This window comes from Electrona antarctica (assembly GCF_951216825.1).
Source record: "Electrona antarctica genome assembly, chromosome: 8".
Taxonomy (NCBI): Eukaryota; Metazoa; Chordata; class Actinopteri; order Myctophiformes; family Myctophidae; genus Electrona; species Electrona antarctica.
The window spans coordinates 55,988,273-56,005,331 of NC_136789.1; the positions used below are offsets into that span (position 1 = coordinate 55,988,273).

At 46.8% G+C, this 17,059-nt stretch overlaps 1 protein-coding gene across 1 annotated transcript in view; it reads left to right on the forward strand.

Moving 5' to 3' along the window:
- Nucleotides 1-1,359: 1,359 nt before the first annotated feature.
- Nucleotides 1,360-17,059, forward strand: part of LOC306928861 (cytoplasmic polyadenylation element-binding protein 4-like) — a gene marked incomplete at its 3' end in the record, with an annotated part of 39,717 nt that continues 24,017 nt past the window's right edge. The window contains exons 1-7 of the mRNA XM_079509135.1: nucleotides 1,360-1,784; nucleotides 3,367-3,644; nucleotides 4,685-4,861; nucleotides 6,715-6,910; nucleotides 8,396-8,499; nucleotides 10,765-11,243; nucleotides 12,257-12,460. Coding sequence (XP_079365261.1) covers nucleotides 3,458-3,644; nucleotides 4,685-4,861; nucleotides 6,715-6,910; nucleotides 8,396-8,499; nucleotides 10,765-11,243; nucleotides 12,257-12,460 — 1,347 coding nt within the window. The 5' untranslated portion in view covers nucleotides 1,360-1,784; nucleotides 3,367-3,457. The remainder of the gene's footprint in view (nucleotides 1,785-3,366; nucleotides 3,645-4,684; nucleotides 4,862-6,714; nucleotides 6,911-8,395; nucleotides 8,500-10,764; nucleotides 11,244-12,256; nucleotides 12,461-17,059) is intronic.

Genomic DNA, 17,059 nt, shown 5'->3' on the forward strand with positions numbered 1-17,059 from the left:
TTCCCCTCACTGTATATATTTCTTTTCCCTTTTTACCTCCTTTTTGATGAATTCTTTTTTGATGAATTCCTGTTCTGTCTATAGAAGTGTCTATTTGTACGTCTCTAAATGTTTTGATGATTTGAACATGGTGGACCCTGTTGGAAACAAGTGTAATGCTTAATTGGGTCGTCCACTCACAGTTAACAGCCTTTGTATTGAGTTTGTGCTTGAAATGTACTGTAATTCTGCAAACTGTTAATAAATTCTTCAATCAATCAATCAATCAAAGCTGCCCGGTAGTTCTGAAGCTGCACGCACGCCCCCCACATGCACGCACATGCACGACAATGCGCGTTGACGGCGCGCTCAACATCTAAAACAAAGCAAGCGGTGGCGCCGTCTACCTAGCTGGGGCAGGCTCCTTTGTTATGCTTTGCATAACATTACCTTAGTCACTTCACATCCTCTCAGTTGCAGGTAGCAACTAATAATACTAACTATAACTATATAACTAACTAATATAACTAATAATACTAAGCATAGTATTATTCTGACGACCCACCGAAGAAGACATGCGTCCAGATTCCAGAGGAAAAATTGTTTCGTGCCTAACTAAACCTGTGCGCCTGTCGACTCCCAGCTGTTGGGAGTTATTTTCCTTTTCTGGAAACTGGAATTAGGCATATTTGCCACTGGTGCAAAATGCTGCGATTTCTCCTTATTTATCATGCGACCCTCCCCCCCACCACGTCCAGCTGGACTGTATGTGATAATGTGACAGATTTATTAGGTGGGCCATTTGTGGCTGCATGGTACACTGTCGATGACTGGCACACTGTCATCTGTGAAACCTGAGACTAATGGTGGCCAGAGAGAGAGGGAGAGAGAGAGAGCGAGAGAGAGCGCGAGAGAGAGAGAGAGAGAGAGAGAGAGCGAGAGAGAGAGAGAGAGAGCCTTGCAGGGCAGCTATAGGATATTACAGTAAAGTGGCATTCAGTATGCTGGACTGACAGGGTCTATCAGAAGAGGTGGCACATGCATGGTTGATTGAGATTTGATTGGGTAATTTATTTTGCTGATATCTCTGCATGCGCGGCGTCGCGCGAGCGTGCACTCAGCGCGTGGTGGGTTTGTTTGCGTGTTCGTGCGTGCGTGCGAATTTTCTCACGACCTCCTCATCTACTAGGATCAATACATTTGACCTCACTGGGCGGGTTTTAGCTGCCACTGACAGACAGACACCTCAGTGGGCGTGCCGGCGGCGATGACAGCAACTCCTCGTCCAATAACGCGTCGTTGGGGGCGGGGCGTCCACCGGAAGCTAGCAGCGGCTGATCAGCAGTCAGTTGTTCTTGTCATTCGGCCGAGAGACACAGAGCCGAGCAGCACGTATATATATATTTATAGAGAGAAATATACATTTAAACACATTAACACATTATTCCGAACCCTATCCATGATGAGACCCGTCGAATAAGGCTCGACGAAGAGGAACCCGACGCACCGAACGCGCTGCCACGTCGATTAAATAATCCTAAATTTGAAGTGAGTGGGGAAAAAAAGGTAGAGAGACATAGAGGATCATCCACTAGGAGAGAGAGAGAGAGAGCTGTGTCATTGAGCCAGAGCAGGACACGTCAGAAGAACTGAACCCGTCCCGAACCCCCCCACCCCCAGTCCAGTCCAGTCCCAGAACCCCCCGATTTATAGATCCAACACATCCGCTCTGTAAGAACCCCATCACGGGATCCATTCTACACCATCTACCGAGCCATCGCCGGACCGGGGATCGAACCAACAAGGTGAAATATGGCTCTATTTTTTCCCCCTATCTATTCGCCCCCCCCCCCTTCCCCAAGCCCTAGTACGTCCAGTACTAGCTTGGTTGGAGCTGTCCCGAAAAGAACAGATCTGCAAGCTCACAAGGCGTCGCGTCCGTGAGCTTATTGCAGATCGGTTCTTTGCGGGGTCGTTACTTTGAGTTATACCACGGCGTTTTAGCACTGGGGTTGCTAACGGGGGGGTTAGTTAGCTGGGTTGGCTAACGTTGGAGGTGGAGGAGGGGGGGGATGCTAACCAACGGTGACCGATCGAGAGGCGCTTTCGCCCGGCTTCACACGCCTCGTAAACCCCGTGCATGGACGGTGGTCGATATAATCATTCATAATAATAAATCATCATAATTAACATGACAGCGTTTTGATCCACGGTCTCCGGGAGACCAAGAGGGTGTTTCTGTCTGTGTGTCACGTTTAATAAAGGTCCAAATGTCCACTGGCACTGACAGCTGTCAAACAAGGTCGAAGGTGGTGGTTCTTTGAAAATAAAATAAGTACAAAAATACATATAATCTTATCATGACTGTGATGTGCTATTATGATGCATGGGTGATTCAGCAGCCGTGTGACTCGACTGTCACACACGGAGAGGTGGTTGGTGGTCAGTCAGTGAGGGTTTTTAGAGAATGTGACAGTGACATGCTAACCAAAAAAAAGCAGCCAGCCATATAGCAGGCAGCAGCAAGCAGATCTGCTGTGGCCAGCAGGCAGGCAGGCAAACTGACAACGTCACGGCGGGGGTTTAAAATTAGAACCTGGGATGGATGGATGGATGTGGCTTTTCTTTAGGGCTGTGACACTATAGTATAGCCACTGTTTTTGCTTCAAGAGGCATTTTTCTGTAGGTACCTACAGTAGTATGATCGACGATTACTTTGTTCGCTTAATCGAATAGTCAAGAAGAGTGATATTTGGATATTTATTTTGTTAAATATTTTGACAAATAAACATGACGGTTTAAAAAAAATCGATTAGTCTGATTTAACTGCACATGATTGCAAGGTATTGCGCAGAAATGCCCCGAAACAGAAACAGCCGATCTACACAAGCTCCCAATGCACCGTGATGTCACGTGTCTGTGTTGGGAGCTTGTAGATCTGCCATTTGTGGTATTTCAGTTATCAATTATTTATTTTTAATAATCGATGGAATTGATTAACCGTGGCACCACTAGCCTCTTTCAGTGTGTCCATTGTAAGAAAAAGAGCTAAGCTTATTCATGACTGCATGTTGTGGCATAATAATAATTATGTATGTCAAGGATTCCAGGGAGTGAAGCAGGCTACTGTGTGTGCTTGTGCGTGCGTGTATAATGATTATGATGAAATGACTCTTATAAAATAATGGCGCTTTTGTTTGATGAAGAAAGTTGACGCTGTCTGTTTGTGCTGTCAGTGGAATGGCTTCATTTAAACTGGCATCAGTTGGATGCACTGCTGACTCGGTGCATGACACTGTGTGTGTGTGTGTGTGTGTGTGACTGTGTGTGTGTGTGTGTGTGTGTGTGTGTGTGTGTGCGTGTGCTCTCCCCCTCTCCTCTCGACAGGGCCTAACGATCACGGGATAGCTATTTGTGTGCGTGCGTGTGTGTGTGCGTGCGTGTGCGTGTGTGGGGGGAGCGGAGCCGGAGCAAACAAATGGGGGATTACGGGTTCGGAGTCCTAGTTCAAAACAACACTGGCAACAAGTCTGCATTCCCGGTCCGAATCCACCCCCATCTGCAACCCCCCCCACACCACCACCAGAATGTGTCGGCGCAGCCCACCGGCCCGCAGGCCTTCATAAACTCCACGGCCGCCCAGGGGAATGGCACCACGGCAGGAGGTAACCACTTAAAACACTCTAGACTTACTGAAACACTGACTGAAAACGGGCTGACAACGGACTGAAAGCTCAGGGCCCGCTATAGTAGAAAATCTCGAAATTGTTCGCCGCCCACCCATCTGTCCACCTAAAGTAACCGATATTGAAAGGACAAAGTCAAAACCAAATACAAAAGAAAGATTACGCGGTGGAAATCATCTTCTGACCCCTCAACTGTTAAGTGGTCAGATGGCGGGTGGACCCGTGTGCATGTTTATTTTACTGACCAGTCGATCGACTGTGTTCCACCTTGGATCAACGGAACTAAAGTAAAAAGTAGTATACTTTTAGTTCTTATTTTTATTTCAAGTTTAGTTAGTCATTTAGTCAACTTATTTATTTTCAAAATCACAAAGATATGTTTGTATTAGAGTCTTTGTGTTTTGCCAATTATTTGTGCGCTTTGTGCACATCACGATAGGTCACGGTATGATATGTATTGCTGATCCGTGTTGATTTTGAATAATGACCCTAAATCCTACAAAATTAACTTTTAGTGCTAGACTACTGATCACCGATGTTTTGAACAATATATTGTCAGCAAATGTAGTTATTGTCAGTTTCCAAATTTAAACAAAAAGCAAGGAAATGCATACAAATACAAATAAATAATGTTTAATTGATGCAAAACAATATTGAATCATTATATCATCACTGTCGGGCAGAAACTGATTTTTTTAATTTATTTTTTAAACCTAACCGAAACCTTAGTGGAGGCCGAGTTTCTTTACCAGTGTTGCGTACTCTGTTTTCTTCCTGTATGGTCGTTTGTCCAACACCTGGGCTAGAGCATAGAATAGTAACACATTCATAATTCATGTCATCAACAAATACAAATATTATATATTCATAGAGGAGAAAAGGGGGGGAAAAACAGTGTACGATGACCCCACATTTCAATGGGAATTCATATCTGACTCCACTTGTAGCTTTACGATAGATTCCTTTTCAGGCCAGTGCAATGAAGTATCGTATTCTATCCAAAAAAAAAACATCTCCAGGAGGAGGGGGCTCTCCGTGGCTGTTTCCTGCCTCCGCCACCCACGGGAGCATGGGGGATGACATCCTGGGGGTCCCAGAGAAGCCCAAAGCACAGCAGCAGACGCAGGAAATGCAAGAATCACAAGAGAAGCAGCAGCAGTTGTCCCCTGGGAGTCACCACCAGGAGGGCGGAAACGGTAGGGCCCCCCTGTTACAATGTAGCCTGCCACAATTATGACGACGTAGTAATTTGCTTGACGGGGTAATCGCGGTTGTGTTGCATATATCACTGTCATAATGATCTCTTTATCTCCATATCACCTTTTTTGTGTGTAGTATATGCCCGTATATGGGCATGCCTGTGTCTGCCAGTCCTCGGTTATGTATGTGTCATATAGTGAATAATACAGGTTAAGATGTTTGAAGCATAATAGATTATTGGTAGTCATTTCTTTGAATATTCATGGTTATCACAATTATTTGTATGACAATTAAATGTGTAGTGATATTTAGTTAAAGGGTTACATAGCTCTATAATTTGGAGGGGTTTGACACTAAGGTCTCAGAGGCACTTGCCTGACGGGCAAGTGTCCGAAAAGTAAATCCTCCCATTATACAGTGGGATATACAATATATTTTTAAATGTAGCAACCGTGAAAACGGCTCATGATAGGTAAACAGTGCTCTTATTTTACGTTCCATAGACACAGCTCATGATAGGTAAACAGTGCTCTTATTTTACGTTCCACAGACACAGCTCATGATAGGTAAACAGTGCTCTTATTTTACGTTCCATAGACACAGCTCATGATAGGTAAACAGTGCTCCTATTTTACGTTCCACAGACACAGCTCATGATAGGTAAACAGTGCTCTTATTTTACGTTCCACAGACACAGCTCATGATAGGTAAACAGTGCTCTTATTTTACGTTCCATAGACACAGCTCATGATAGGTAAACAGTGCTCTTATTTTACGTTCCATAGACACAGCTCATGATAGGTAAACAGTGCTCTTATTTTACGTTCCACAGACACAGCTCATGATAGGTAAACAGTGCTCTTACTTTACGTTCCATAGACACAGCTCATGATAGGTAAACAGTGCTCTTATTTTACGTTCCACAGACACAGCTCATGATAGGTAAACAGTGCTCTTATTTTACGTTCCATAGACACAGCTCATGATAGGTAAACAGTGCTCTTATTTTACGTTCCACAGACACAGCTCATGATAGGTAAACAGTGCTCTTATTTTACGTTCCATAGACACAGCTCATGATAGGTAAACAGTGCTCCTATTTTACGTTCCACAGACACAGCTCATGATAGGTAAACAGTGCTCTTATTTTACGTTCCACAGACACAGCTCATGATAGGTAAACAGTGCTCTTATTTTACGTTTCCCCAGAAAACCGAGCGCTCTGGCCACGTTCAGGTGTTTAGACAGATGCCGGTTGCGTCCCCTCTCAAATGAGCACTTACCCCGCTCGGGCAACCTGAAAGCAAACTCCACCTGCCCGACAGTTTATTTGACCTGTCGGGGGCGGGTGGGGTAACCCTTAGTGTCAACGCCTGTACTTTGTGATGGTAATCATTGCTATAGGGTGTTTGTTCAGTAACGGGAGTCTCCCCGTCTCACCAGCTCTTCGGTAAACAGAACATGAATTTTCAGGTTGGGATATTAAATTCATCCAATCAGGAGAGAGAACTCATACAGGATACGTGAAATTGGAAGTGATGACACAAAGACATTAGCAGACACATTTGGAATTGGAACACTGACATTGAAGCTGATAAATGGACACACTCCAGATTGGTTGAAATTGGCAACGCACCTGGAAATGGATTTTTCCCTGTACTATAGAGTCAGAGTTATTGAGCAAACACTCAGCAACAGCAATTATTAGCCTACTATCACAAAATAGAGCTTTAACTTTTTTTCATTTTGATATTTCTTTTTACCAAAACTTTTTTGTTTTAACCAAAAGATATAGTTAAAGGCACCTTTTTAACCGTTAACTAATATGTCATGACGGTGACAACCGTAGGTAGCGGCGGTGGGGGTGGGATCATGTTGGACCTGGAGAAGGCCCGCTCGGAGGAGGGCAAGGCGGACAACAACGGCGCCGCTGAAACGGCCATCAAGGACAAACAGCTGCGCCTGGAGTCGCCCGTTATGACGGGCTTCGACTACCAGGAGCCGTCGGGCCCCGGCGTCCAATCAGGCAACTCCTCCTCCACCAGGTTATTATGGTTCTGCATTTCATTTAATTATTTATGTTGTTGACATACACATACACAGCTTAAAGGTGTAGGGAAACGGAAATGGTGGGCATTTTATTTTGAAGTATTTATTTTTGACGGTTTCAACATGAAACACCGCTCTGAAGTTTCTGAACCATCAGAGCGTCGCATCCCTTCAGGCGATGGGACGGTAGCTAGGGACGGTAGCTATGGTGTGTGTTTGTTTACAAGTCAGATAGTCGACCAGCTGTGGCTTATTTCTACCCTGTTTTCAGATACATATTTTAGCGTGATGATTACGTTGAAACCGAGTAATACACTGTCTGGATGTTATCTTGAATGGGAATAAAAACGGAGGATTTCTGTAATCAGTAGCAGCTGTGCTGGACGGATGCGCAGATATAGGGAATTAAACGGGTGAGCTTCATTTTTATTGGCTTTTATCGATGTGTATCTCTACACGTCATCACGCAGCACGTTTTCGTTTTCAGGAAGTAATTAAAATAATATTTGTATGGACTTTTGATATAAAAACACACAAATAAGAATTTGCCCATTTTTATGGCATCCATTGTTGGGTATGCCCATATGATGACCACGGATATGGTCTAAAAGTTTTTCATTTCACTACGCCTTTAACGTCGTGCAAGTTACACGACTCACCCACCCAGGTGATGGCAATAATACTAATCACCGTAGTCCAGGTGATGGCAATAATACTAATCACCGTAGTCTTACTGTGCATTACATGCAAAAAAAGAAAATAATGATACAAAAAACTCCTGGAGTTGGACGTTAAAGCTGATTGAATTGGAAACATTTCCTCGTATTTCTAGTTTATTGAAATAATGTCATGCACATGTTCCCAGTGCATAGCCTACTGCAGGCCTGCATAGCCTACTGCAGGCCTTGTTGAATAGATTTAAAAGAGATTTTGAAGCTCATGCTACTGACATGATCGATAATTTATATGGAGAAATCCCGTCAAGAAGCACAGCTTTCCAGACCTTGGTCTGGCAAAGTGGAGTGGGTGGGGCTTAGCAAAGGGTCAATTGGTCCTCACTAATGCTCAGCTCATTATAAGTTGACACCGTTTCTTTGTCTTTTCACTCTGTCTCTCATTGGGGGGCTGTGGACGGTTCAGAAACCTGACTAACCAATGACATCATTGATGGGGAATCCAAAATAATGCAGCTAATGTTGCTTCCTGAAGTTAGAATGCTCAATTGAAAACGTTTGAAATCTTGTTTGAAATGACTAAACCTGCCTAGTACCGACGATGTAACTGGTGTCCAGGTTTTTGAGCTGTCCTCTACGACACAAGAGTTGAGCAGACAGAAACCGTGCTGTATTATAACGAGCGTTATACTGAGGACAAATTATACAGAGACGAGGTTGAAAATGGGTGAAATTCTCCTCTTAACTGAAATGTGTCTAGTTGTGGTTGGTTGTTTAGTTTCATTAACTGTGTTCCTGGTCCCTCAGTGGGTTCAACAACTGGTCTGCAGCCATTGCTCCCGCTCCGGCGGGGTCCGCCATAATCAACGAGGACGTCAGCTTCTTCAACCCGGCCGCCTCAGCGGGCAACGGTAATAATACGCCTGGAATATATATATATATATATATATATATATTTTCTGTTAATTAAAAGGCTGCAGAGACTGGGAGACCCACGTTACTGAACAAACACTCTATTCACCATAGTCACACGGCGGCCATTTTACTATTAAACACAATTTGTGCCCAAGACGTGCACAGACGTCCTAGGAATTACCGCATGTAGTGCCCAGGACGTCTGTGGACGTCTTGGTAATTTTTATGTCAAAATGTGGGTCTAAAGGTGGGCACCCCACGTCGCCATTTTGAAAGAATGAAAGGGCACATAATGTGTTAAGTTAATATAGTATATGACGTGAGGCTGTTACTACAATATTACAATATAGAGCTATTTAACACGTTTACTGAACGGATACTCTATAGCAATGATTAGTATCAGTATAGCCTATGGAGCCATTTAACATTTAATGGAAAAACCTCACTTAAGGTGTTTGCACACTGGTGTGTTTTCAGAGGACGTAAAAAAAAATCAACCTCACTTTATGTCAATCACGTTTGCACACTGCCGCTGAATATTTTATCCGTATAACGTTTTATTTTTCGGAACCGGGGTTGATTTTATCCGTCTTCCGCAGCTCTAGTCTAGTGGGGTGTAGAGGGGTGTGACAGGTGACAGGCTGAGCCTGACAGCTAGTGATAGCCTACTACTTTCGGATAATACGTAGTAGGCATGTAACTATTCACTCAACTCACGATACGATTCGTATCACGATATGAGGTTCACAATACGATTTTTCACGATATTAAAAAAATATATATTTTAAAGAGAAATTACCGTTTTTTAAATTTTATATCATTTATCTTCCCCCCTGAGATTTTTTATTTAACTACATTGCAAAAGAAGTAGCATTACCTTTGACAGTGCAGAAACATAATTGCCTTCCTTGATGAGCATCAACGACCATCGTCACCTGGGCACAGTCACAGACACGTCACACAGCTCCCCTCTACAGTGCTCTACTACTGCAAGTGACTATCATTTCTCTCCAAAAGCACTTGAATATGATGGAATAATGACTAAAGCTCACATTTCACATCACACACTAGCCCCCCTGTTTTTTTGTTGTTTTGAAAATCGATTTTTTTATTTCAATGAATCGATTCATATCGTCCGGATTAATATCGATATACGATATATCGTTACATGCCTAATACGTAGTAATAAGTATTTGGGTTCATATACAGTATATCTTCTTCCCAAAAGGACTTTCAAGGAAGGGTATGGCCTGGTCAGCCTGCAATGACATGCATAATATCTGGTCATCCCAGCTTAGTAAGTAAAAAATATTTAGGACGACCGTCGAGCCGATTCTACTCTATGGCTCCGAGACATGGACACTTTCAAAGAAATTAGAGAAACGGCTGGATGGCACTTACACCCGCCTTCTAATGAGAGCGCAAAATCTGTCTTGGAAGAGCCACCCATCGACTAATCTAATATACGGCAACTTTCCCCGTGTTTCTTCACTAGTCCGATCCAGAAGAACACAGTTTGCCGGCCACTGCTACAGAGCTGACAATGAGGTTATATCTTTACTTCCCTTCTTCTCTGGAGTCCTGCCTCAAAGCAGACCAGAGGTAGAAAACTGTCGTTCCCTGATGTCATCGCTAGGGAAGCATGCATCAGTAAGCAGGAACTGGGATGGCAATGAAGGACCAGAAAGTCTGGCGTGGCATTGTGAAATCTATGATCTCGACCGCGGTCGGAAAATGATGTTGACTTTCGGATCCGCAAAACGCAACGAAAAAAACACACCAGATTGTGCAACTACCTTTACTGCACCTTTTAAATCTTCACCTTGAGGCGGTTCCAGGTGGTCCCCAGCTAAATGATGGTGGCAACCAAATGGACCCCTTATAGATCTTTACCTTTTGAGAGCGTAACATGAAACCAAACTGAACCGTATGGGTCCATTTGGTTTAATTTAACGCTCTCAAGAGTTATGTTATTGTTAAACATCTCCATCACTTAATTTACAAGAAGTTCTACGCAATTAGAGAATGTAAAACAATTGTTATTTTGATCAAAGTTTGCCTGTTCACTCTAACCAACATCAACACCGCATGGGATTGTGGATGAAACCTTTAACCGACAACACAATATTCTAAGTTTAAGGTCTGAGATGCTAACTCTCATCAAATGGTGGTCAAGTGGCTCAAATTGCAGAATAAATAATTGACCTTGGTATGAAGAGCGGTTGGAAAGCACTGACCTATCATGTCCTGCTCCCCGACAGGCCTGGGCAACGGGCCGCTGCTCTTCCAGAACTTCTCGCACCACGTCAGCCCCGGCTTCGGCGGCGGCGGCGGCAACTTCTCGCCGCAGATCGGCGGCCACGCTCCTCCCCCCCACCACGCTCCGCCCGTGCCGCCGCCGCCCCACCCCCACTTCCAGCCCCACCCCCCGCCCCACCCCGGCCACGCCCACACGCCCCAGCAGCACCGGCGCTCGCCCGCCGCCTCGCCCCACAGCGCCCCGCCGCCACCCCACCCCTTCTCGCACCGCAGCGCGGGGCCGGGCGGCCCGCCGCCTCCGGCCTTCGGCCAGCTGCCGCACCTGTCCGCCGGCGGCGGGCTCACCAAGCCGCCGCCCTCCCCCTGGGGGCCGGCCAGCTACCAGAGCCCCTCCCCCTCGCCCAGCTCCGCCTCTTGGAGCCCGGGAGGCGGAGGCTACGGGGGCGGAGGAGGAGGAGGGGGCGGCTGGGGCGGCTCGCAGGTGAGGGGCATCATCTGGTCGCAGTTTTTTAGTTATTATTAATTTTAATTCAATTGAATTATTTAAATTATTATTAGTAGTTCATTTTTAATTGGTGAACTAATTTAAATCATATTTAGAATTATTTGAGATAATGTCCATACGTTTTCAAACATTTGGCAGAACTAGCCGATCCGCACAAGCTCACAATGTGTCGCAATGCAATGCGTTATCGGCTAGTTCTTCCACTTTACCACTTTTCGACCTATCTTCATATAATTGGTCCTACTACTGTTCATGATAAAATTCCACAATTTTGTTCTACTCGGTCTGTGTCTCATAGGAGGGCTGTAGAGTGTGGGCAGTTCAGAAAGCTGTCCACCAGTGTCATCATTTTTTTTAAACATCATTTTTTGGAAAAAATATTTAGATTTTTATTATCGTGGGAACGATGGCTTTCATTTTTCGTCGGGTTTCTGAACTGCCCACAGCCCTCCTATGAGACACAGACCGAGTAGAAACATTGTGTGCTATTTTATCACGAACATTAGTGAGGTCCAATTATATGAAGATAACAAATGGTGAAGTGGTCCTTTTAATAAAACATATTTCTAAGTATAACATTTACAAATATGCCCTGTCTTGGACACGGTACATGTTGTTATCATTAGATTTTGAATTAAATATCGTTTTCGTATCCAACCAAGCCTAGAAGATTAACCCAATTTGTGCGGGAACCCCTTTTGGTGTTTTAAACATTATGTTATAATTTAGCTATTGGAAAATAGCAGATCTACAAGCTCATAGCGTGCCACAGAGTGGCGCGCTACGAGCTTGTAGGTCTGCTATTTTTGAAAAATCGAAGAACGACTGACATAGAAACATAGCTTTTTCAGAAAACTGTCAGGATGTAGAAGACATTTTTAGAATCTGATCTCAGGTCAAAATGGGTTAAAACCCGGAAATGCCATTTTTATTTTTACTTCACGACTACAATCGTTCACCGTCCGATGCCGTGATCCTCTGTGTGGCAGGGCGGCAGGGACTACCGACGGGGGATGAACGGCGGCGTGACGCCCATCAACTCCATCTCGCCGCTGAAGAAGACCTTTCCCAACAATCACATGAGCGCCGGCTCTCAGAAGTACCCCCGCAACGGCCCCGCCGTGGGGGGCTTCAACCCCAAGTCCTGGATGGAGGACGGCGTGGGGCGCAACGACAACATCTTCCCCTTCCAGGTCAGTGGCCGTCTCCGACACGTTCGTATGACGTAGATCATAGCGTCTTTTGTTATTTCATCTGAGCGCCCGTCAATGGCGTATTTCAAATGGTATTTTTCTTTTTATAGTGGTTCTGACCGATCGGGTCGTAATGCTACTTAATACGTTAGCGCTGGGTTGCTAGGTGATGGTGTAAACGGGAATGGTTCCATCCACGGTTCCACACGTACTGTATCTGGTTTCTTTTCGACCGCCTTTATCTCCCAATTCCTTGTTGTCCCGGATGGCGTTTCTGGTCAAAACAAGCTTTACCAACAAGCCCATACCCGAGGTGGGGTTGGCGAAAGGGCCTTTCTGTGTGGAGTTTGCATGTTCTCCCCGTGTCCCCTAGGGTAGGTACCCTCACAAAAACATGCAGTAATCCTGGTCTCTAAACTGCTTCCCCCTGGAATAACGTGTTCCTTCCACGCGCTACGTCCAACCAGGGAAACTCCCCCCTGTCAGGTGTAAAGGAGCAACTTGGACACTCAGGCATGAAGGAAGCATGAGTTCAAGTCCGTTGCTCTCCCCATGTCCCCCCCATATATGGGGACTAGGTTGGTGGAGGGTGTGTAGAGCCCAGGATCAAATCAGATCATTGACACAGGGGTGAAAAATGGGTTACAAAATCGTGGGATAAAAAAAAAAAAAGAAAAAAAAAAAGCTTTATTCGACGGTCCATAACGGCCGTAGCGATGGTCGCGGTGATCCTTTGTGGTCTCCGAGCGAGAGGCGGGTATCCGGTCCGTCACAACACACACTCATAAGTAAAATGTGGTTGCAGTTTTTGGCTCTTCAACATAAGGGTTGCACGGGAAAAGAAATCCTGGCCTGTACGATTGAATTTATTAATTAATCCTGGTGGGGAATTATGTCGAAGATGGTGGATATATACAGGAAGATTCTCCATTCCAATTCTAGGCATCGGAGGCAAATGGTGCGCAAATATAGACATAACCGGGCGCCGCCTGACGGCAGATCTCATGAACGATTTTCTCCTGATTTGTCTCTCTGAAAATAATATCATTTTTGTGGCGTGTGTACGTGGGGAAGATTGTGTGGCTTGTGACGAATATTTAGTTCAGTGACCATGGAGCTAAAGAACGGTTCAGAACAGAAGCTGTGTTCACGTTCACTGTGGTTCAGTGACCATGGAGCTAAAGAATGGTTCAGAACAGAAGCTGTGTTCACGTTCACTGTGGTTCAGTGACCATGGAGCTAAAGAATGGTTCAGAACAGACCAGACAGACTGACCATGGAGCTAAAGAATGGTTCAGAACAGACCAGACAGACTGACCATGGAGCTAAAGAATGGTTCAGAACAGACCAGACAGACTGACCATGGAGCTAAAGAATGGTTCAGAACAGAGTGACCATGGAGCTAAAGAATGGTTCAGAACAGAGTGACCATGGAGCTAAAGAATGGTTCAGAACAGAAGCTGTGTTCACGGACGACCATGGAGCTAAAGAATGGTTCAGAACAGAAGCTGTGTTCACGTTCACTGTGGTTCAGTGACCATGGAGCTAAAGAATGGTTCAGAACAGAAGCTGTGTTCACGTTCACTGTGGTTCAGAAGCTGTGTTCACGTTCACCCTGGTATTGGAATGAGACTTCTCCGATCAGTTCTAACTCGCCACGGCTTGACGTCTGTCATTTGCATGCCATAGCAGCCAGCATTGTCCTCTTATGGCAGTGCTTCTCAAAGTGGACCCCCAAATCGATCTGTATTTGTATATGTAACTCTTCTTTCTTTTAATTCTTCAAAAATATCCAAACATTTTTCGGTATTTTTCAAAACATTTCCCCCGCACCCCGCACCCCCCCCGCACCCCGCACCCCGCTTTGACAACCACTGTTCTATATGGAAGCATGTCGCAAAGTGGTCAAACTAGCAATGGACATAAAGAGTGTTTGAATAGTGTCTCTAGAGCCGGGGGATCCCTATAGTCTCTAGAGCCGGGGGATCCCTATAGTCTCTAGAGGGGGATCCCTATAGTCTCTAGAGCCGGGGGATCCCTATAGTCTCTAGAGCCGGGGGATCCCTATAGTCTCTAGAGCCGGGGGATCCCTATAGTCTCTAGAGCCGGGGGATCCCTATAGTCTCTAGAGGGGGATCCCTATAGTCTCTAGAGCCGGGGGATCCCTATAGTCTCTAGAGCCGGGGGATCCCTATAGTCTCTAGAGGGGGATCCCTATAGTCTCTAGAGCCGGGGGATCCCTATAGTCTCTAGAGCCAGGGGATCCCTATAGTCTCTAGAGCCAGACAGGGGATCCCTATAGTCTCTAGAGACGGGGGATCCCTATAGTCTCTAGAGCCGGGGGATCCCTATAGTCTCTAGAGCCAGGGGATCCCTATAGTCTCTAGAGCCAGACAGGGGATCCCTATAGTCTCTAGAGCCGGGGGATCCCTATAGTCTCTAGAGCCGGGGGATCCCTATAGTCTCTAGAGCCGGTGGATCCCTATAGTCTCTAGAGCCGGGGGATCCCTATAGTCTCTAGAGCCGGGGGATCCCTATAGTCTCTAGAGCCGGGGGATCCCTATAGTCTCTAGAGCCGGGGGATCCCTATAGTCTCTAGAGCCGGGGGATCCCTATAGTCTCTAGAGCCGGGGGATCCCTATAGTCTCTAGAGCCAGACGGGGGATCCCTATAGTCTCTAGAGCCGGGGGATCCCTATAGTCTCTAGAGCCGGGGGATCCCTATAGTCTCTAGAGCCGGGGGATCCCTATAGTCTCTAGAGGGGGATCCCTATAGTCTCTAGAGCCGGGGGATCCCTATAGTCTCTAGAGCCGGGGGGATCCCTATAGTCTCTAGAGCCGGGGGATCCCTATAGTCTCTAGAGCCGGGGGATCCCTATAGTCTCTAGAGCCGGGGGATCCCTATAGTCTCTAGAGCCGGGGGATCCCTATAGTCTCTAGAGCCGGGGGATCCCTATAGTCTCTAGAGCCGGGGGATCCCTATAGTCTCTAGAGCCGGGGGATCCCTATAGTCTCTAGAGCCGGGGGATCCCTATAGTCTCTAGAGCAGGGGGATCCCTATAGTCTCTAGAGCCAGGGGGATCCCTATAGTCTCTAGAGCCGGGGGATCCCTATAGTCTCTAGAGCCGGGGGATCCCTATAGTCTCTAGAGCCGGGGGATCCCTATAGTCTCTAGAGCCGGGGGATCCCTATAGTCTCTAGAGCCGGGGGATCCCTATAGTCTCTAGAGCCGGGGGATCCCTATAGTCTCTAGAGCCGGGGGATCCCTATAGTCTCTAGAGCCGGGGGATCCCTATAGTCTCTAGAGCCAGACGGGGGATCCCTATAGTCTCTAGAGCCGGGGGATCCCTATAGTCTCTAGAGCCGGGGGATCCCTATAGTCTCTAGAGCCGGGGGATCCCTATAGTCTCTAGAGCCGGGGGATCCCTATAGTCTCTAGAGCCAGGGGATCCCTATAGTCTCTAGAGCCGGGGGATCCCTATAGTCTCTAGAGCCGGGGGATCCCTATAGTCTCTAGAGCCGGGGGATCCCTATAGTCTCTAGAGCCGGGGGATCCCTATAGTCTCTAGAGCCGGGGGATCCCTATAGTCTCTAGAGGGGGATCCCTATAGTCTCTAGAGCCGGGGGATCCCTATAGTCTCTAGAGCCAGACGGGGGATCCCTATAGTCTCTAGAGCCAAACCGGGGGATCCCTATAGTCTCTAGAGCCGGGGGATCCCTATAGTCTCTAGAGCCGGGGGATCCCTATAGTCTCTAGAGCCGGGGGATCCCTATAGTCTCTAGAGCCGGGGGATCCCTATAGTCTCTAGAGCCGGGGGATCCTATAGTCTCTAGAGCCGGGGGATCCCTATAGTCTCTAGAGCCGGGGGATCCCTATAGTCTCTAGAGCCGGTGGATCCCTATAGTCTCTAGAGCCGGGGGATCCCTATAGTCTCTAGAGCCGGGGGATCCCTATAGTCTCTAGAGCCGGGGGATCCCTATAGTCTCTAGAGCCAGGGGATCCCTATAGTCTCTAGAGCCAGCCGGGGATCCCTATAGTCTCTAGAGCCGGGGGATCCCTATAGTCTCTAGAGCCGGGGGATCCCTATAGTCTCTAGAGCCGGGGGATCCCTATAGTCTCTAGAGCCGGGGGATCCCTATAGTCTCTAGAGCCAGACAGGGGATCCCTATAGTCGGGGGATCCCTATAGTCTCTAGAGCCGGGGGATCCCTATAGTCTCTAGAGCCAGACAGGGGATCCCTATAGTCTCTAGAGCCGGGGGATCCCTATAGTCTCTAGAGCCGGGGGATCCCTATAGTCTCTAGAGCCGGGGGATCCCTATAGTCTCTAGAGCCGGGGGATCCCTATAGTCTCTAGAGCCGGGGGATCCCTATAGTCTCTAGAGCCGGGGGATCCCTATAGTCTCTAGAGCCGGGGGATCCCTATAGTCTCTAGAGCCGGGGGATCCCTATAGTCTCTAGAGCCGGGGGATCCCTATAGTCTCTAGAGCCGGGGGATCCCTATAGTCTCTAGAGCCGGGGGATCCCTATAGTCTCTAGAGCCGGGGGATCCCTATAGTCTCTAGAGCCGGGGGATCCCTATAGTCTCTAGAGCCGGGGGA